Here is a 20,423-nt window from a genome sequence, read left to right as displayed (position 1 = left end):
ACTCTGACCCTCGGTGGAAACGTAGTCATTCATGGTAGCACGAGAGTGTTACGAACAGCTGTCAGGTAGCTGCTATGATCTAGCGAGCAAGTGCACGTTATTGTACGGCTACGCGCACACAGAGGCCGCTAGTCGGTGGATTCCACCCGAAATTCGAGCACGTCCACTCTTCGGGCTTCCCTCCCGGACGTTTCCTCTGACATACTCCCCTGTTCCGCGTATACGCCTGTGTTAACTGTTACGCCACCGATCTTTGTCGTGCGGGAAACGGGGACGGGAAGCGGTTCGCGGTGGTGACGAGATATCCGGGGCGTGGGGGGATCGTCGCGACAATAAGCTGCAAGGCTGTGCGTGGGAACCGCTCGCCCGTTCGCGTCCCAAGATGCCGCTCGATGGTCCGAGACTCGGTATCTCCGTCCACGAGCTCGCCGACGTCTCGCGTTTCCGCTCGTGATTCCGAATGGCAGATCTGACGGCCCCGGGATCGTGTCGTGATCACGCGACGCGCGTGCGAGATACGTAATTATCGCCCGCGCACGTAGAGGTACACCCCGCCCTGTGTGCGGTGAGCTCGCTTAACCTCAACCCGAGCTGCTCCGAGCGTTTTCCGTCTACTGACTGTGCGAGATCGACCGACGAAGATGACCACCGACAAGGTCACCCTGGGCGACGCTCTGTCGAACGTCGACGTGCTGGACGAGTTCACGCTGCCGGACGAGCAGCCCTGCATAGAGGCCCAGCCGTGCTCCGTCGTGTACCAGGCGAACTTCGACACCAATTTCGAGGATAGAAACGGCTTCGTCACGGGCATCGCCAAGTACATCGAAGAGGCGACGGTGCACGCGAGTCTGGTAAGCTTAGTCTGAATGGGTGAGTTGGCGTGTGCGCGATTCGATGGTAATGGGACGACTCCTTTCTTTGGAAAATGTAGAACGAGTTGCTGGAGGAAGGCTTGGAGCATGCGGTCATGCTGTACACTTGGAGGTGCTGCTCGCGCGCGATCCCGCAGCCCAAGTCCAACGAGCAGCCGAACCGAGTGGAGATTTACGAGAAGACGGTGGAGGTGCTAGCGCCCGAAGTCAACAAATTGTTGAACTTCATGTACTTTCAAGTGAGCTTAAATTGCTTCCTGCCGTGCTAATCGAACTACGGTTGACTTGATGCGCTAATAAAACTCGATAGCTCTGTTGATCGTTCAACGTGTGGAAGAAAGGATTCAGGGACAACAAATTGAATCTAATAGGAAAGGAGAACGCCAAGCTAATTTTTTGGTCCGAGCAGGATGAAGGTAGCCCAATACGCATGTTAGATTTAAATTATTGGGCTACCTTCATCTTGCCTGGACCTAAAAGTTGATTTGGCGTTTTCGTTTCCTATTCGATTTATAACATGGACCAAAGAAACTATAGACCGAGCACTAAGCCAGGGAGCTGTTGAATTTGCGGTAAGAGGTTGTGTCGTGCTGTCTCTTTCTACAAGAGATTACTCTTGCTGCATATCCACCATGTAAACTTGGGTCTTTCCTTTCATCACGGATGGAGCCGACAATTGCCGATGGTAACCTCTTGTAGAAAGAAACACCAAGAGGACAAAGAAAGAGATTGCTCCTCTTACCGCAAATTTCACAACTCCCTTGCCGGTTCATCTACTTCAGATTCCATCCATAGTTTCTTAGGTCCATGTGTCATAAGTCCTGATTTAATTTTACAACAAATTAAAGTTACTGTTGAAAAATAATTCCACCAAGTTGAGTTGAATCAAGTGGAGATTAAGTTGATGAGAGTTTGGCGTTTCATTGCATACCTGTATGCGATATGTATTCATGTGCACTTGCGTTTTCCAGAGAAAAGCGATTGAGCGATTTTCAGCGGAAGTTAAGCGACTGTGCCATCACGAGAAAAGAAAAGATTTTGTATCCGAGGCGTACTTGTTGACCCTGGGAAAATTCATCAACATGTTTGCCGTACTGGACGAATTGAAAAACATGAAATCTAGCGTAAAAAATGACTATTCGACATATCGAAGGTGATCCACGGGGAATATAAGATTTTTATTGAATCCTGTTTACCTGTGTACTTATTCTTAAGTGTGCTTCGCTTGATCTTTCAGGGCTGCACAGTTCCTGAAGGTGATGTCGGACTCTCAGACACTCCAGGAGTCCCAAAATTTGTCGATGTTCTTGGCGACGCAGAACAAAATCCGCGACACGGTTAAAGAAAATCTGGAGAAGATCACTGGATACGAGGAATTACTCGCGGACGTGGTCAATATCTGTGTTCATATGTTTGAAACTAAGATGTACCTCACGCCTAACGAGAAGCACATGCTGGTGAAAGTGATGGGCTTCGGCTTATTCCTAATGGACAGCGAGTTGTGCAACATCAATAAGCTCGATCAAAAGAAGAAGCTGAAGTTGGATAGGATCGATAGAATCTTCAAGAACCTGGAGGTAGTGCCGTTGTTCGGCGATATGCAAATTGCACCGTTCAATTATATCAAACGCTCCAAGCACTTTGACGCGTCCAAGTGGCCGCTGTCTGCGTCGTCAAATAACATGAGTCCGCAATCCGATCTTATGGTACACCTTCCTCAGATCAGAGAGGATCACGTCAAGTATATCAGTGAATTGGCGAGGTACCGTTAACATCTTGTTCGTTAACTCCTTCGTCTTAACTCGGTAATGCAATGTTTGACAATTGTACAGGTACAGCAATGAGGTCACCACGACGTACAAGGAATGCCGAAGCGACACGGAGAATCGTGACACCGCGGAACTGGCGTTACGCGGATTACAGTTGCTCTCGCAATGGACTAGTGTCGTAACAGAGCTGTACAGTTGGAAGCTGCTGCATCCCACTGACCATCACATGAACAAGGAGTGTCCGCAAGAGGCCGAAGAATACGAAAGAGTATGATTATCACCCTACCAATATCTCTCAGCATTTCACATTATTATTGATTTTCATTTAGAATAGTTATTTTTATTAATATTACGTTTCTTACACAGGCTACACGCTACAACTATACTGACGAGGAGAAATTTGCCCTTATAGAAGTTATAGCGATGATTAAAGGATTGCAGGTATTGATGGCACGTATGGAGACCGTTTTCATTGATGCGATACGTAGAGATATATATGCTGAACTGCAAGACTTTGTGCAACTCGCACTGCGCGAACCTTTAAGGAAGGCGATCAAAAATAAAAAGGATTTGATTCGAAGGTTAGAGCATAAACTGTATTGGCTCTGGTACAAATTTCAGATTTCTCTCCTTTATGCACGATACATTACACATAATGCACATCTGTATACATTATATGTGTGAGCGAAGTTTCTAGTTATTGCTTATAATAGTTAAAATAGCTTTAAAATTACAAGAGCGTTCCTCTACGTTAGTTCCTTTATTTCTTTCTGTTTTAGCATAATCGTTTCCGTTAGAGAAACTTGTGCGGATTGGCATTTCGGAGTGGAACCGCTCGGAGATCCCGCCCTGAAAGGCAAGAAGGATCCAGATAACGGCTTCGGCATTAAAGTCCCGCGAAGAAACGTTGGTCAGTGTTCCATTCTAATATCAGCTGCACATCATACTTATTTCTTCGCTGTCAATTTTGAAAACTGATTACGATGAAACGAAATAGGTCCGTCTTCCACGCAGTTGTACATGGTGCGAACCATGTTGGAATCGTTAATAGCCGACAAAAGCGGTGGGAAACGTACACTGAGGAAAGACATCGACGGCCAATATCTCGTTCAAATCGATCAGTTCCATAAAACTAGTTTTTATTGGAGTTATCTTCTGAATTTCAGCGGTGAGTAAATGACCATAATTTTCAACTTCGCAAATAATTATTTGCTTTCTCTTGATAACTTCCTTTTCTTTTGCAGAATCTCTGCAAAATTGTTGCGACTTGTCGCAACTGTGGTACAGAGAATTTTATCTGGAAATGACAATGGGTAGAAAAATACAGGTAAATAACGTTATTTTATTCAACTCTGCATACTCTCGGCGTAATTGTGAGATCTCCACATCGTATTTGTCGGTTAGAATACAATAGCCGCAATAAATCGTATACGGACGAGTGTATCTATCTGAGCGAAGATAGCGTTCGCCAGTTAATGAACATAAATTTTGCGATTTGTCTTGATACCTTTCCATTTGCTTGCATGCCGAAATTATTGAAAATAGCCATTTCTTTAATTTCTATGACTAGAAATGCCAAGTACGTCACCAGCATAACGAGGAGTGCAGCGACCTAATCACCATGGAAAAACGCATTCAGGTATTTCTCGTTCGCTGTGCGTACAATAGATAACCGATGCCACGTCTGAATTAATGCCGGAAATTAAGTCTCAGTCTCTCAGGCATTATTTATTGTTGCAAAAGATGTCGCATGAAAGTACGATTCGTTATATCTTATAGTCAAACGTTTAATCGGTAAACCGTTTCAGTTTCCCATTGAAATGTCTATGCCATGGATATTAACTGATCACATATTGAGAAGCAAAGAACCATCAATGATGGAGTGAGTAAAATGATTGTTAATGGCACAATAATGCTCCTTATAAATTATCAGTTAAAATGCAACAAATACGTAAACGCTTTCTATAATAACATGTAGTCGTCTCATAATAAGTATCATTGCTATTATTCATTTTATAGGTACGTTTTGTATCCCCTGGATTTATATAATGATAGCGCCTTGTACGCACTGACGATATTCCGCAAGCAATTTCTGTACGACGAAGTGGAAGCCGAAGTGAATCTATGCTTCGATCAATTTGTCTACAAGCTAAGCGAACAGATTTTCGCGCATTATAAGCAGCTGGCGGCCAGTATCTTGCTGGACAAACGATTCAGAGTGGAGTGCGTAGCTCTCGGGGCGTATTTACTTCCGTATCCACGTGCTAATAGATACGAGACGTTGTTGAAACAGAGGCACGTTCAGTTGTTGGGAAGAAGCATCGACTTGAATAAACTTATAACACAACGTATTAACGCGGATATGCAAAAATCATTGGACTTGGCTATTAGCAAATTCGAATCTGGCGATATAACTGGAGTCGTGGTGAGTTTCGCACGCACGCGACTGATTTATAATTGTCGCGCCGTAAGTAAGCGTCTCCTGCAATTAATCGATGCTTGATATCCGGCAGGAGCTGGATGGATTGTTGCAAGTCAATCGCCTTACTCATAAGCTTCTAAGCAAGTGGCTCGCGTTAGACGAGTACGACGCCATGTTCAGAGAGGCGAATCACAATGTCCTAGCCCCATATGGAAGAATCACCCTTCACGTATTCTGGGAATTGAATTACGACTTTTTGCCAAACTATTGTTACAACGCCGCCACAAACAGGTACACGTGTCTTACATTTGTACACTTGGCGGTCCGTTTTATCGATTCGATGTTATTAACGTATATTATTTGACAGATTCGTCAAGTTCCGCGGCATACAATTTGGGCAAGCCTTTCATAGAGATAAACCGCCGCAAATGTCGCATCATTATCTCTGGGGCAGTAAGCAGTTGAATCTGGCTTATAGCACTCAATATGGGCAATATACGGGATTCGCCGGTCCGCATCATTTTCGTACTATATGCAAGCTTCTGGGGTATCAAGGTATAGCCGTAGTTATGGAGGAGCTTTTGAAAATCGTCAAGACCTTGATCCAAGGAAGCCTGCATCAATTTACGAAGACTCTGATGGAAGCTATGCCTAAAGTCTGCAAGCTTCCACGATACGATTACGGATCCCCCGGAGTCTTGGGCTACTATCACGCCCAGTTAAACGACATCGTGCAATATCCAGACGCTAAGACTGAATTGTTCCATAATTTTCGCGAATTCGGCAACACGATTCTATTTTGTCTTCTAATGGAGCAAGCTCTGTCGCAAGAGGAAGTGTGCGACTTGCTGCACGCAGCGCCGTTTCAGAATATTCTCCCCAGACCCTATTGCAAAGGTGAGGAGCAACTATTTGGCGTATATAAGTCAATTCAAGTAGAAATAAAGAACAGCCGTATGTGAAGTTAGACGCTTATTGTTTACACAGTGCCATTTTCAGAGGGAGAGAAACCCGAGACCAAGCAGAAACGATTAGAGACAAAGTACTCGGCTTTACAAATTGTTCCCAACGTAGATAAATTAGGTACCGCTAAGGTAAGTGAAATGCAACGTATCTTTCCGGGTATAGGCAATATTTTTGCTTTTTTTTAACCTAATCTAGGCGCAATCTGTCTTTTTAGCAAGCCATGATTGCCAGGGAAGGAGATTTGTTGACGCGTGAGCGACTGTGCTGCGGTTTGTCGATATTCGAAGTTGTGCTTAGCAGATTGCGGAGCTTCTTGGACGATCCCATCTGGGTCGGGCCGCCGCCAGCGAATGGTGTAATGAATGTGGACGAGTGCACCGAATTCCATAGGCTTTGGAGCGCGCTTCAGTTTGTATACTGCATACCCGTTGGTGAAACTGAATTTACCGTTGAGTTAGTATAACAATTAATGTGATATAACGTATGCCTCTTTGTGTATCAACAGTGTAACTATAACGGTCGCTTCTTTCTCGTAGAGAGTTGTTCGGTGAAGGTTTGCATTGGGCTGGATGCGCCATGGTCGTCCTTCTGGGCCAGCAACGTAGGTTTGAGGCACTTGATTTCTGCTACCATATTCTTCGAGTGCAACGTGTCGACGGTAAAGACGAGAACGTTAAGGGAATAGTAAGTATATAATCTATATATCTATATATGACCGGTGATTCGCTCACTTCACTTTCCAACTGACAATTATGTCACTTATCTTTATAGCACTTGAAGAGAATGGTGGATCGAATAAGGCGATTTCAAGTATTAAACTCGCAGATATTTGCCGTGTTGAACAAATATTTGAAGAGCGGTGACAGCGACGCGGCGAGCGTGGAACACGTGCGTTGCTTTCAACCACCGATACACCCCTCACTGGCGCACACGCAACAGCATTATCACGCACCTGAATATTTCCGCCAGATAAATCATCAATAAGCGATAACTGTAAAACAGTTGTATTTTGCGTCCTGATTGCGTCACAATGCAATTTAACTAGGACTCGGTAAAAAAAAAAGAAACGAAATCATTCCTTGTTGTTTGCGGAGGAATATTTCTAGCTAAAATTTTAATATCTTATATCACCTCGGAATATCATTTGTACCCTATCTACTTAACTCAATTGCTATAAATGTTTACCAGAATACATTTTTTACGACTGAGATAAGATTAATAGAATTACGGGGGAAAAAAAAATTGCAAGCGACGAATGTGAGTTTCACCTACTTCTGAAGCACGCCATGAATTTAATTAATCTATTTAATGATACGTATGTCTAGATGGACTATATGACTACTGCTTTAACAATTTATAAAAGAACTGATAACGTACGATAATATATTCTAGATATAAACTATAGCAATATCCGCCAATGTAGTAGAATATCTATGGACTTATATATTTTGTAAGATATTCCAAGTTTAATCAAAACAAGGTATTATATATAAATATTATATTCATATCACATAAGTTTGTGTAGTGCTCATGTACCGATAACTATGTATAAAAGGCACACATTTTGTAACACTACTCGTTCATCAGTTTATTCAGATATGCACTGAACGATGTCGAATGAGTTCGTATTGACACTAAATGCCATTATTATTTGAAAACTGTATGTAAGGATTATTATATCTATAATGTTTCGATTAAACAGTACAAATTGACAAAGTTATGTAACTTTATTCTCGTTAAAATTATAATTCTGCAAAGAAATCGGATCGATTATTAACTTGACTGCTAGGAAGATTGTGCTCGAGCCACTTTCGCTTTCCACCTTTCTTCGGTTCATTGACGTTCAAGGTCTCGAAATACTGTACGTTCCAAAATTTGATATCGTTATCGTGCGAAGAGGACGCTATTAAAGTCCCGTCGTTGTTGATATCGAGCGCCTCGACGGAAGAGTCGTGTTGCCCGACCACGCCGAGTTGGTGATGAGGAAACAAACTAGTCGCCCTATTCACAGACGTGATATTACAATGAATCTCGTATAAATGACACAATCTTTATGTATCAAAGCGTCGCGTGGTTCTCTCTTTATCGCCTTACCTAACTGTTCCATCCTCGTCACCGGTTATCACTACGTTTTCTGTAATGGGGATCATACAATTTATAGCCTTCTTCGTAACACTTGGAAATTCATCCGAATGTAGTCCGAATTCTCCCCAGTTGTACACGTACATTTTCCCTTTGTTACTAGCCGATAATAATTTACTCTCACATTTAAACAAGCCGAGGCAGGTCAGGTCATCATCGTGCTCCTCGGACTGTGCGCAATACACGTGTAAGATCAACTTGGTACACGATACGATTATTACGGTGATGGGCAACGTTTTACATTACCTGTACGTGCAGTTTTCTTTCCGGTATATTTATAGTCGTCAGACCGTCCCCACTGGCGCAAACTAAATACTTGGCGTCTCTATTAGTTATCATTGCACTGATGTAATGTTCTGCCTCCTTTATAGAAAATATCGGCTCGTTTTCATGTCGCCTGAGGTCCCAAACTTGAAACAGGGTTTTTTTCATGTATGAAACTGACTTAGCTCAGTAGGTCTAGAAGAGGCATTAATTATCGTTACGTTTTACCACACCGTCGTCGTCGCCTGTTGCAAACACATGCTCGTTGATTATCGTCATCGTGTATATAGGTTGCCTAATACAATTAGATCGCATTAGTATCGCCGGCACGTTAATGGATACCACACATGGACGTATCGTACATACTCGTGGACTCCTTCGTAGACCCTAATAAGTTTTCTCGTTTCTACATCGGTTATCGCAATACACAGGTCCTTCCCAGTCGAGAATAATGACTGTCCGTCCTCACTGAACTCGATATCTCGGCAAGCTTTAAGATGCAATTCTACAGTCGATACAAGATTAGTCTCCTCATTGTTATAGCTGTACCTAGTACCAAATAATAGATATATCGTTTCGTTAACACTAGGGGGGGGGGGGGGAGGCTTGGATCAAACTCTGATTAACTTATTACATCTACTTTTTCATTAATGCGAAAACATGAATATATTTTTTCCACGTGTGGAAAACAACGATTCAATCAGGAATATCAAATTAGATGGAACTTGAAGCAAGACTCTATCGACTGAATAAAGTCGCTCTAACATTGTCAGACTTACAAAAGAACGTCTCCCGTGATGCTGGCCACGGCTATAGTGTTCTCCTTGGGGTGGAAACATATATCCGTTATCATATCTTCTAGCGTAATGGAGGGCGGATGGTTCCTGTGCAACTTCTTCGCGTTCAATATAGCTCTGGTAACTTCGTCCGCGTCCGAGTCAATGGAGTCTCCCTCGTCTTCGTTTCGCTGAGACGACGAGCCGGCTGGAACCATTTAAAACCATTTAAAAGCTGGAACCAGATCGCTTTCGATTTATGAAAATTTACACAGGAACGGAAAAGAATTGTGCGGTGCCCGCAATGAGATCTTTAAGACGTAAGATTTAAGAGAAAGTGAGCTATCACGACCGAATGAGGAGAATAATCGACCGCGAACGGTCAGTTTCTTAAGTCTTCATTGTAGACGCCGCATTAGAGAAGTACCTGCCGAAACGAGCGCCGGGGCTTTCAACCTCTTGACGGGAATTTCGTCGTCGCTGCTACTCGACGTGGATACGTTCGTCGAGTTCTCCTCGTCGTCGTCGCTAATATCCTGGTCCTCCACACTCACGTCACTGTCGTCGCTGCCGGACTCGTCGGACATCAGATTATCTGCGAGTCAATTATACTCGTGAGACAATTCTGTATTTTACACCGCAGTGAAAATACTAAAAGCGGGTAGCTTCGTCTCATAAGATCGCCGACTAGACAATTATGTACGTGAACGGTTGACATCGCGAGGCAGAGAAATTAACTTCGAACCGTAAGGGAAGAATTTGCAACGAAAATAGTTTTGCGACACTTGAAACGCGATACGAACCCATCGATTTTCCTGTTCTCCAGTGCATCCTTGGAGGAAAGAAACTTTACGCCTCGTTGACTCTCCTCCGATGTAATCGAGGATCACGAGCGAGAACTTTAATTGTATTTCCGCGACGCTGCACGACGAACAACCAGCCACGACAATTGGCACCACGCGGCCGCCACGCGATGACGCGCGTTCGAGGTTAAAATTCGACGGGCGGCGGTGTAGCTAGTGCAGCACCCGACGGTACCAGCCGCTCAGAGTTCGCAGCACTTTTAACCTGCAAGTGGGAAGAAAACATGCCCGGCGTGCGCCGTTCGTCCGCTCCTTATCAGACTTCGTTAATCGTCGACGCGGAGGTGAGATTTCGAGAATAATGCGTCCGACCTGAAGCGCGAGACAGACGACGCGCCGCGGCTGTGAATCCCGCGGAGTATCGCAGAGTGCCGCGAGCGCGGTGACGGTCGGCTGTACGCCAGCCTCGAAAGCGCGAGGAAAACGCGCGCGCGGACACCGTTTTCGCGGGCGCGAGGCGAGACCCGGCGGGCACGATGCATCCCGCGAACCACAAGACTATATTCGTGCTGGATCACACGCCGTACTTCGGCATCTCCACCGAGTGCCCGCTCGAGTTCGACTTTCTGAAGAGCAGGGGACAGAATCTGATCCCGCTGGCGCCGGTATGCAAGTCCCTGTGGACCACCAGCGTCGAGGCCTCGTTGGAGTACTGTCGCATCGTCTGGGACCTGTTCCCCGCGGGCAAACTGGTACGCGGGCCGAATGCGCCGCTTGGCGCCGTTAACCCTTTGCACTCCGAATTATATCTCATCTGTTTTCATCTATTGGTTTGGACTTGAAAACATGTCGAGTGAGACTCGGCAGGGAAGCTCCTGAGATTTAAAACTGATGTTGAGTCACACTCGGCATAGGAGTGCAAAGGGTCAATGATCGACGTGACTCTGTTGTCATCGTTATTTTTCACCTTTTTAGATTAGATTTGTCGTGACCGACCGATCGGCTTACGTACTGAACTCGTGGAGCCCGTTGCAGCAGAATTTGAATCACGCAAGTGTTCGCCCTTCCTCATTAGTTGAATAATGAATAGCTAATTGATTAGATGCCAACGCCTACGGTTATTGACCGTACAGGGTGCATCTCTAGGCTGGTATGCGCGTCAACGGGAGTAATAACGGAGGTGATTTTACTTGTAGATAATGAACGGCACTGCCATTTTAGGAGTGCCGACGAAGACGCCGGAGCCCGGGGAGGATTATTCGGTGATTCACGGCCTGCGCGTAGCGATCGAGACGCTGAACGAGTGCTCCGAGATACAGCAGGAGAAGAGGACCTCTCTGAACGAGAATACCAGCAAGCTGATAAACCGGGGCAGAGTGATATGCATTACGAGCGCGCGTGACAATAGCAACATGAAGAGCTTGGAGAATATATTTTTAAACGAACTGGCGCAGGAAAACAAGAATGCGCTCGCCTCGGATCAGTTAGTATCTTTTCTCTTCCTGTAAACGCCTCGTTAAATTATCGTGCACCGTATTCAGTTCTGTTCTCATTTGCAGCTTGATTCCCGTTGATTATTGTCATTTAGTCATACTGAATATATACCCTAACAATATTGAATCTCAAGTCACTAGTCAAGGCCCTCGAGAGGTGAGTCTGTAGTCATTTTTTTCGTACTCTCCGTTTTGTCGCTAATTAGTAAGGTGTACTCCCCAGTCTTTCGTAAGATATCCGATGACGTTACAACGCGGTTAGGCGCCCCTACGCTGGGACTCGTTTGCGCGCTCCTCCAAATTTTGCGCTCTACGCTGGAGCGTCATTACGTACCGCCTAGTAACGGCACCGAGGGTGACGTTACAATATGCTTAGGCCCGGTTTCACCAAACGTCGCTTAACTTCTAAGTTTAATTCATATTTATCTCTTTCTAAAGTAATAGTTGAACAGAGATAAAGAACGAATTAAGCCAAGTTTAAAGTTAAACAACATTGGCGAAAATGTATTTTAAGCGCCCCTTCAAATTTTGCGCCCTACGTTAAAGCGTACATTGCACCGCCTAGCACCGAAGATATCTTTCGAATTGTTTTAAATGACTTGCAATACTTTTTACGGTAACCAGAGTTCTTAGGATACTATTCAATTTTTATTTTGCTATTTTTGGAAAGTAATAGTAACATCGATTTTTTTCTACACAGGTGTCACCGTTTCTTACAGTAGAAGTTCACTCGATCAAGGCTTCAGCGCTTCATTCCAAGTTGTCCCATTTGATTTTGTCTCATTACGATTTGGCCAGTACCACAGTAACGGGTATACCCATGAAAGAGGAGCAGAACGCAAGCTCGTCTGCCAATTACGACGTAGAGATATTTCATTCTTCTGCCGCGCACACGGCGATTTTAAAAGGTTTTCGTTTACGGCTGTTTCTTTCAACAATCTTCAAATTCAGACACTAAAGTTTCGTTTGACTGCAGGTAATCCGCAAGACTCCGCATTGATAAAGACCTTCAGGCGTTTCGAGGAGGGCTCCGAGTACGAGACGGTCACACTGAAGTGGTGCACGCCGCGCGGCTGCAGCGCGTCAGAGATGCAGAACTGCACGGCGATGCACCGAATCACGCCCGTGGATGTCAATAGCAGGCCATCTTCTTGCCTGATCAACTTTCTATTGAATGGCAGATCAGTGATGCTGGAAATGGCCAGAAAGGCTGGTGGAAAGACCATCTCACATTTATTAGCTGCGCACGGTGGCGAGATTTTCATTCATACATTATCCACCGCTCGAAGCGTCCTCGAAGATCCTCCCTCCATTAGTGAGGGATGCGGCGGACGTGTTACGGACTACCGAATAACCGTAAGATGCTTTTGTAACTAATGTTTCTAATATTTCTAATGTTCTTAATAATTACAAGACTACAAATTTAACAAATCTAGTCCACATTAATATTAACTCCGTCATTTACATTACTTTATTAATTTTGTATTAAAAATTCGATATCAATGTTAATTTTACTTCTGGTATTTATATTTTTTGTATTATAAGTGAAACTTGACTTGGGATACAATTCGTTTTCAATCTTAATTCGTTAATATTTTTGTCGCAGGACTTCGGTACTCTCATGCGAAGTAACATATTGGCACCATTAAAACGCACTTCCAGTTCTAGTACTGACGGTCTAGTAGAAAAGATGAGATCAAGACTGGAACGCCATACCAAATACTGGCCCATGACGATCTCTAGTACTCTCATGTTTAATTTAAAACAGGTTTGTATATTGAGGAAAGGTATCATGTTTTTAAAAAGGGTTTTGAAAAAGTATTTCTATTTTTGTTGTATACATAATCATTATTAGAATAAAGTGAATTAAAAATATAAGTAATACGTTTTGATTAAATTTTGGAATATTTTAATTAAATATTAATTTATTTTTATAAGAAGAGATTTAAAATTATATTTTATAATCTACAAGAATTCAGAACATCTTAGAATTTCGAAGAACTTTATTAGTATTAAATTCTTGACAAGTCTAGAGAAAAATATAAACACTAAACATGATTAAATTTCTCATACAGGTAATAGACCCAATTCCTGAATTATTGGTGAAGGAAGAACTTAGCACAGAAGAGGTCCTGCAATGCAAGAAGGTGATTTTTAATGTGCTCGAGCTAGAGGCAAAACACGAAGCTTTGCCTCTGCCAAGCATCGGCGGAGGTCGCGGTGGGAAAGGCGGAGTACGCAGAGAAGAACATTATCGTTTGCTGTGGGATGAGATAGAAACATTTCTTAAGCACCACGCGAACAACTCGGCCGCACACACCGAAGTCCTTAATTGTTTACTGCAGATTAGGAATAAAGATGAAAAGGACAAAGTGGAACTTGATCAGGCTCTGCGGGAGTTAGATAGGTAAAATATCTTATTTGTGAATTACAGCCTACTTATTTTAAACTAAATTGAAATTTTCGAATTACTATAACCACTTTTATGTACGTTCGTATTTTTAATTTATTCCTACGTCTTCATTCTTATTTGGACTCTATCGCAATATGAGCATCAGTTTTACTTTATAATAAATTTTTAAAGATAGAAATAAAAAGGACTATTCAAATGTAATCCTACAGAACGCGTTATAATAAGCGTTATTTTTAATACATTATTATGACAGTCACATTATTAAATTATACTTTATTATTATTACAATTTTCATTCATTTAGCGAAATTTTGTACAAGTTCTTTGCTACAAATTAATTTGTAAGCAAGTAGAATTTAGTCCCGGTTTCACCAAATGTCGCTTAACTTTAATCTTAGTTTAATTCATGTCTGTCTCTTTCTAAAGTAACAGTTGAAAAGAGACAAAGAACGAATTGAGCTAAGCTTAAAGTTAAACAACGTTGGTGAAACCGGGCCTTAAACAAATAAGTATTTATTTGTTTGTATTGATATAAGCTAGAAAGATAAGCGATGTAATCATACGTGAGGACGATAGAAATTGACAAATCCGAATGTTAGATATCTAATCTAAAATATAAGTAAAGACTGAAAAAAAATAGATTTAAAGATTCAGGAGTCTAAACTTGTAGTTTCAGTAAGGAAGATGGAACTGCCAGAGTCAGCGTAATCCGAGCAACGACGGACTCGCCAATGTCACCGCCAGCGAGTGTGTCGATACCTCTGACCAAGCAGCTACACAAAGGTAACGTTGCGTCCAAGAGCCTCCTGGACATCTGGTTACAGCGCAGCGCCCCAAAGGAGAGAAAACCAGATTTTCATGGTAGAATCACCAGCGATGGTCCTAAAGCGAAGCTGTATCCCAATTTGAAGGACGTTGGAAGGGAACCCAGAGAGACCATGCTAGAGGGATAACGAACGAAAGAGACGGAGTGCACCGCGTAGGGACACATTGTAAATATTATATATATTAATAGATTTATCCAATCATCTTTCGCGATTGTGCGACAGGATGTGTTTGACAAGTTGAAGCGCGAACAGTTATGACGGTAATTATGCATTTCTTACATTAATTAAAAGCAAGTGTACATTTCGTGTCGAGTGAAGATATCTAACACACCGTGTTTATTATGTCGACAATCCTGAAATAATATATAATTAAAAAGATCGTAATTTTTTAAATTATTTAAAGAAGAGACATTTCAGTTTTTTAAACGCATACACGATAATTTTGTAACAGGATTTATTTAAATAATTCATAAATCTCCGCAGGACGTGTTTACATAGAACTGACATTAATAAAAATGAAATCGATGAATCTTCGACAAAAATTTATGGATTTAATTAAGGATTTATATCGCAAAAATATGAAGCGACAGAAACATTTATTAAAATCCAGAGATTTATAGGAAATCTCCGTCGCAAATTAAAAATTTAAAAATAAAAATTTATCTTGGCACACACCAACCGGCGGATTTAATAAAAGCTAAAGATGTATGGCGAGAAGACAATAGGATCTATTAGAGACTGGAGACGGATACAAATGTACAATAAGCCGGAGAGATTTCGACTGAAATGCGGAAGTTTAGCCCTTCGGGCAAAGGACGAGATTAGGATGTAAGGATACGATCATTAGGAGTGGCCATCGTCGGTGACGTTAACGTCGCACAAAGACTACCTGCGTGGGACGAAAGTGTATCAGTGGTACAACATCATTTCCAGCTCCCCTCCTCTTCCTCCGTCGCCGACCGCTCTGCACCCCTCCTGCTGTTTTATTAGTCGACACGTCTGCCGAGTGTCTGAGCCGTCTAAGCGATACATCGACCTCTGTCGAATCTATAGTTCAGTTCGGCATGCGCTCGGCCAAGCTAATCGATAAACGTGGAAGGAGAGGAGCCGGGGCCGGAGAGGAGCGAGGAGAGGAGGCGCTCGGTCGCGTGTATTGCGTGTAACTCGGTGTGACGCGCACACGATCTCTCTCTCTCTCGCTCTCTCAATTTGAGCGAGCTAGATAATGAGAGGAGGATGCACGAACGGAAGAAAGCCCGCGTAGCGTATACCCGGGGATTTGGAAGTTTGCAAGTAGCATAATCGTAATTTAGGAGCTGAGAACTCCCGTGGTACTGAGAAGATCAAAAATCCAAGAGGGTTGAGAATTAAGAAAATTGGACGGTATAGGCTTATTTACACGTGTATTAATTCCTAATGTAAATCAGGACTCCGAGAACATCGAGAATTAACAATGTATAAATCCCAGGTGCCGCGAAGTTTGAGAGTCCAGAGATCCACGCGATTCAAAGTCCCAGCGATTCCTCGGTGACGTCCCGGACTCCTTGCTCCAATCCACCTCGGTTTATCCCGTACGCTCGTCCGTCCACCCGGAGAGAGAGGGTACGAGCGCACAGTCGGAGGAAAATTACGTGACGATGAAATCGATCCATTTCGAGCGAGGCCATTACTTATGCTGCACCTTGTATAATGCAAGCCGCTAAAAGAGAGATAGACGGAACCGTCGGGGCGAGGGGGACGGAGGGGGGGGAGGGGGCAGGCTACGAGAGAAGGACGAGGCGGAGGTGGAGGAGGAAGAGGACGAGAAAGAGGAGGAGGGTTGCGGAAGGGGACCAGTGAGTACAAGTGCATGACGTAACGGTTCATTCATCCCGAGACAGGCGATAGAGGATATCCCGGTCAATGGTATACTTATGCATGTAAACGCGCGCACACACGCGCACACGTACGTGCGCACGTGTGCGACGTACGTAAGTATGAGTAGCGCGGCGTGCACATGTCTGTCGCGCTGCTCATTTTTTTTTTTTCGGACGTACGCCACGCGCCACGTGCATGCATGCATGCATGCGTGCGTGCGGAGATGAAGCAACACGTGGTAGAACGTAGAAGTAGAGCCTGTCCGAGCCGTTCGGTTTCTTCGCGAGCACTTTCGCGCCCTTCGAACGCGGATTTTTCACGCCGAGGAGCCGCCGCGAGGCGGTCTCGCCGTCACGGCCTTAGGCCGTGGTTTCACCAAACGTAGCTTAACTTTAATCTTGGGTTTAATTCACGCGTGTCTCTTTCTAAAGTAACGGAAAGAGACAAAGAACGAATCGAGCTTAAAGTTAAACAACGTCGGCGATACCGGGCCTTAGATCCTCCACGAACGTCACTTCGGAGAGTCGTTGACTCCTTCACGATTGAATTAGGTTTTGTTTGTTATTATTGTCTTTTTAGGGGACACTTGCGGCTCAAGGAACTAGAGAGGCGAGAAATGTAAGTGGGACTTTTATGTTCCAGTGGTCGTGAAAGGATTAAGTGCCTCCCTTTCGTCAATACGGTGTACAGATTTTTCTATTTTTTTAAATGCCCACTTTTTGCCGACGATTTTGTGTACTATATAAATTATACGTGATACCCCGCTATTTTATAATGTATTAACTTTTGTGATAATTCAATTTAATTGTATCATATTGCAGCTTTCGCTTCTTAGATTATAGGATTTAAATCCTGTTAATTAATGATAGTTTCAGGTAGATTCTGGCGATTTCCGTAAAATTTGAAATTCGTCAAAAGCAGAGGAAAGTCCCCTATTATGAGATAGGCTCCTAATATAAGATAGGGGGTTTCTGTTAAATTAATAGGCATCGTCTGTTGATTCCATCATGAATTTATTGCCCTTGGGGCGATATTTGTTTAGCGAAAAATCCATTGTTAGTTTGTGTAATCGTGGCGAGAAAAGATTTGTGATTGAAAACGGAGGATTTTCCTCCATGTTTGCAGAGAATTCTCGACCGCATAAGCTTCTTTCTTTTTATAATAATCGTGCCGTAAAATAATTGGCAGCATTCCGTTGCTCTTATCAACGCCGCATTTCGATAAGAAATACGACAGTTAACGGACATGACATAAGCCCGTTGTAATAATAGGAAGTACTAATAGGAAGTAATGATAACCGTCACGATAATAGAACTTGATGATCACGTTATCACAGTTGTATTTATATCCGTGCAAAAAAGACTTTCTGATAAATCCTTATCGAAGACACGTAGACTCCTGTATTTAGTAAACGCAGCCTCTAATCGCGATCGAATTATTATCGGTCGACGAATGGTGTTATGTTAAACGCGATTTTTTTGCTCGCTGATAAAAAATAACCGAGCGTAACAAGATCGACAGCGTTAAAATCGCGGCGGAAGCCAGACGGATTCCGGCCGCAGCCGCTCGCCGAACGGCTGCGAATCGACAATTGGTATTGCATTATAATATGAAACGAGCGTGTTATACGGGCCGAGTTATTATATGAAACATATATGATGATCAATATCAATGAAGTGCGATAATACGCGCGCCGCGTGTAATTATTTATAGCGTTCTCAATATTCCGCGCCGTAAATATTAAATACCGTACGCGTGTGTATCGCCCGGCAATACCGAGCGCTTAAATAAACGTATTAATTGTTGCTGATAGCGCGGCGCATAGCCCGGCTGCATCGCGCCATACCGATACGAGAGCGCGGCGTTTATATAATTGAAACTCTCGCGTGTATAGCTGGTACATATCGATCGCGGCCTCCGAGGGTCACTGAACGAAACGAAACGAGGGAACGAAGCGGGCACTGCGCGAGCACGTAGCCGGGCGTCCTTCCGCGCCGATAAATAATTATAAGCCAGGAACTTTACTGTAAAAATCTCAAGTGCCGTGCGGCGTCGATCGGATGTCGTCGTGTAAAGATCAGTTAATTAATCAAACAATACGTTAAAGCTTAGAACGCGGAGCTTCGTGTTTCCAGCAAAGATACGTGTGCATTACTGCAATATCTTTGCTGTCCGTTTGCCTCTTTTGATTTTATGAGTCTTACGAGTGTTTTATTCTCGCGCGATAATCACGCGTTTGAGTTTCATTTTAATTGATTCAATTTTACTATGTCTATATAATGATACTATAATTTAGAAGGAAAGGGACTGTTAATCCAGTGTTAATTAAATGAGATTATTGGACGGGTAAGCGAAAAATTGATTTGGAAAGCGAGGCAATATTTGAAGGAGCACATCCCAATTTAATATAAATTTATGTACCACACATATATTGCGTATAATATTATTTATTTTCGTGCTTTGTTTATTGCCGATAAAATGTGTACGTACCTCGAAGCATTGATTAAGGTTTCGTTCTCTCTGCATCGTTTCGATATTAAATTTTATTTGCTCGAATAAAATTATTAATAACGATTCAGCATGTTCCTTGAAAGTTCCTCGTTGCTCATAAATCTTTGATTGTTATTAGTGTACTCCTTAAAATATTGATTTTTATTTTACGCGTAAAGTCCTCTGTTAAGAGACAGCAGGTTTTCATCATCGAAATTTAATCACGAATCTTTATTCACAACGATTACACGATTTAACAATGAATTTTTGTAAACAGATCTCACTACTATCTCATATTAGGAGCTTGTCTCATAATAGGGAACTTTCCTCTATATAAATTTTTCTTTTTTTTTAGTGGGAAGCTACTACGAGCAGTTGATATTTCTCAAAATATTAATTTTCATTTATTGCAGATCCAAATCTTTCCGTGTATACGAATATATTTATTAATGTGACTTTAATTGCGCGAAATCTTTGGACGGTTCACTCGGTACACGCTACAGCAAGACTAGAAGCTCAGGTTTGAATTTTTCAAAGTACTCCGTGGAGCCCCATTGAGAGAACGCAGTGGTAGCATGAAACCCGGTTTCCCTTCGTAGGGCTGCCGCCCTTCAAGGCTCACGGCCGGCCGGCTCTTTGTCGACCCTTTGACGTCCCTGCAGGATGTGCGAAGCACTAAAGCGAAACGCAGGGACGTATTCGATGGGGAAACGTACAATGTGTCTCTACGACTTTTCAAACGGTCTCGAACCACGTTTGGATTTGCGAAACTAGCCCACGTACAGAAAGAATTGGTACGAGACTATGTTTAAACCAGAATGTTCAAAATTAAATGTATACACGCAAATTGATGTACAACATATATTTGTACGATAGAAAGTATTATAGCGAATAACGGACTGAGACGATTGTTTTTTGTGTTGAGACTTTATAGTAAAAATAGAGATTACAAAGGTTGGAAGTATTGTGAATACCGAGAAAAAGATAATTGTTCAGGGAAAGCGATAGATCTTCACACGTGGAAAATAAAAATTGCATAATTCTTCTCGTTCAAAAATTTCAGCATTTAGTCATAAATTTAGTTCAAACAATTCTCTAAGCTCTGTATTCTGTAAGAAGATTAGTCTCCATAAGCTCTACAGCTGTACAGTTCTATAGTTCTATAACTCTTTCTTCTACTCGCTCTTTCTCTCTTGCTCTACAGTGCCAGTAGCTTCTAAATATACGGCGTTGCAAACAATTTTTGCAGAATATATTCCTAAAATAAATTGTTATTTCGATTTTACTGTAATGACCGTCTTATAACTCTTGCGCATTTTTTAAATCGTGC

At 42.8% G+C, this 20,423-nt stretch overlaps 3 protein-coding genes across 5 annotated transcripts; 2 read left to right on the top strand and 1 right to left on the bottom strand.

The window, feature by feature from the left end:
- The first annotated feature begins 98 nt into the window (after positions 1-98).
- Positions 99-7,354, top strand: LOC105570374 (cytoplasmic FMR1-interacting protein). 2 transcript variants are annotated; one of them, XM_012027508.1, is made up of 18 exons: positions 99-851; positions 932-1,111; positions 1,844-2,025; positions 2,110-2,634; positions 2,705-2,909; positions 3,008-3,222; positions 3,421-3,551; positions 3,639-3,809; positions 3,886-3,968; positions 4,212-4,280; positions 4,450-4,523; positions 4,661-5,066; positions 5,155-5,354; positions 5,431-5,960; positions 6,063-6,157; positions 6,244-6,482; positions 6,566-6,713; positions 6,801-7,354. In XM_012027508.1, the coding sequence occupies exons 1-18, from the start codon at positions 642-644 to the stop codon at positions 7,011-7,013; spliced, it is 3,876 nt and encodes a 1,291-aa protein (XP_011882898.1). In that variant the 5' UTR covers positions 99-641; the 3' UTR covers positions 7,014-7,354. The 2 variants fall into 2 exon arrangements, with proteins under 2 accessions (XP_011882898.1, XP_011882896.1); XM_012027506.1 differs by having other exon boundaries at positions 6,051-6,157.
- A 383-nt stretch (positions 7,355-7,737) lies between these two features.
- Positions 7,738-10,190, bottom strand: LOC105570372 (WD repeat-containing protein 55 homolog). Of its 2 annotated transcripts, none has more exons than XM_012027504.1 (8): positions 10,015-10,190; positions 9,639-9,806; positions 9,215-9,419; positions 8,802-8,978; positions 8,657-8,730; positions 8,418-8,581; positions 8,124-8,341; positions 7,738-8,030 (listed from the first exon to the last, which is right to left on the bottom strand). In XM_012027504.1, the coding sequence occupies exons 1-8, from the start codon at positions 10,040-10,042 to the stop codon at positions 7,772-7,774; spliced, it is 1,293 nt and encodes a 430-aa protein (XP_011882894.1). In that variant the 5' UTR covers positions 10,043-10,190; the 3' UTR covers positions 7,738-7,771. The 2 variants fall into 2 exon arrangements, with proteins under 2 accessions (XP_011882894.1, XP_011882893.1); XM_012027503.1 differs by having other exon boundaries at positions 8,802-8,984; positions 10,015-10,189.
- Positions 10,191-10,284: 94 nt separating this feature from the next.
- Positions 10,285-15,418, top strand: LOC105570373 (protein asunder homolog). The gene is made up of 9 exons (XM_012027505.1): positions 10,285-10,766; positions 10,990-11,064; positions 11,211-11,497; positions 11,574-11,664; positions 12,208-12,415; positions 12,484-12,863; positions 13,114-13,275; positions 13,583-13,914; positions 14,590-15,418. Exons 1-9 carry the CDS (start codon positions 10,551-10,553, stop codon positions 14,870-14,872), a joined length of 2,034 nt encoding a protein of 677 aa, XP_011882895.1. The 5' UTR covers positions 10,285-10,550; the 3' UTR covers positions 14,873-15,418.
- The last annotated feature ends 5,005 nt before the right edge of the window (positions 15,419-20,423 follow it).

The sequence above is a fragment of the Vollenhovia emeryi genome, unplaced genomic scaffold (genome assembly GCF_000949405.1).
Source record: "Vollenhovia emeryi isolate VEMERY1.0 unplaced genomic scaffold, V.emery_V1.0 DF939120.1, whole genome shotgun sequence".
NCBI lineage: Eukaryota > Metazoa > Arthropoda > Insecta > Hymenoptera > Formicidae > Vollenhovia > Vollenhovia emeryi.
The sequence above is the reverse complement of the archived record's forward strand: the minus strand, read 5'-3'. Positions and strand labels throughout refer to the sequence as shown.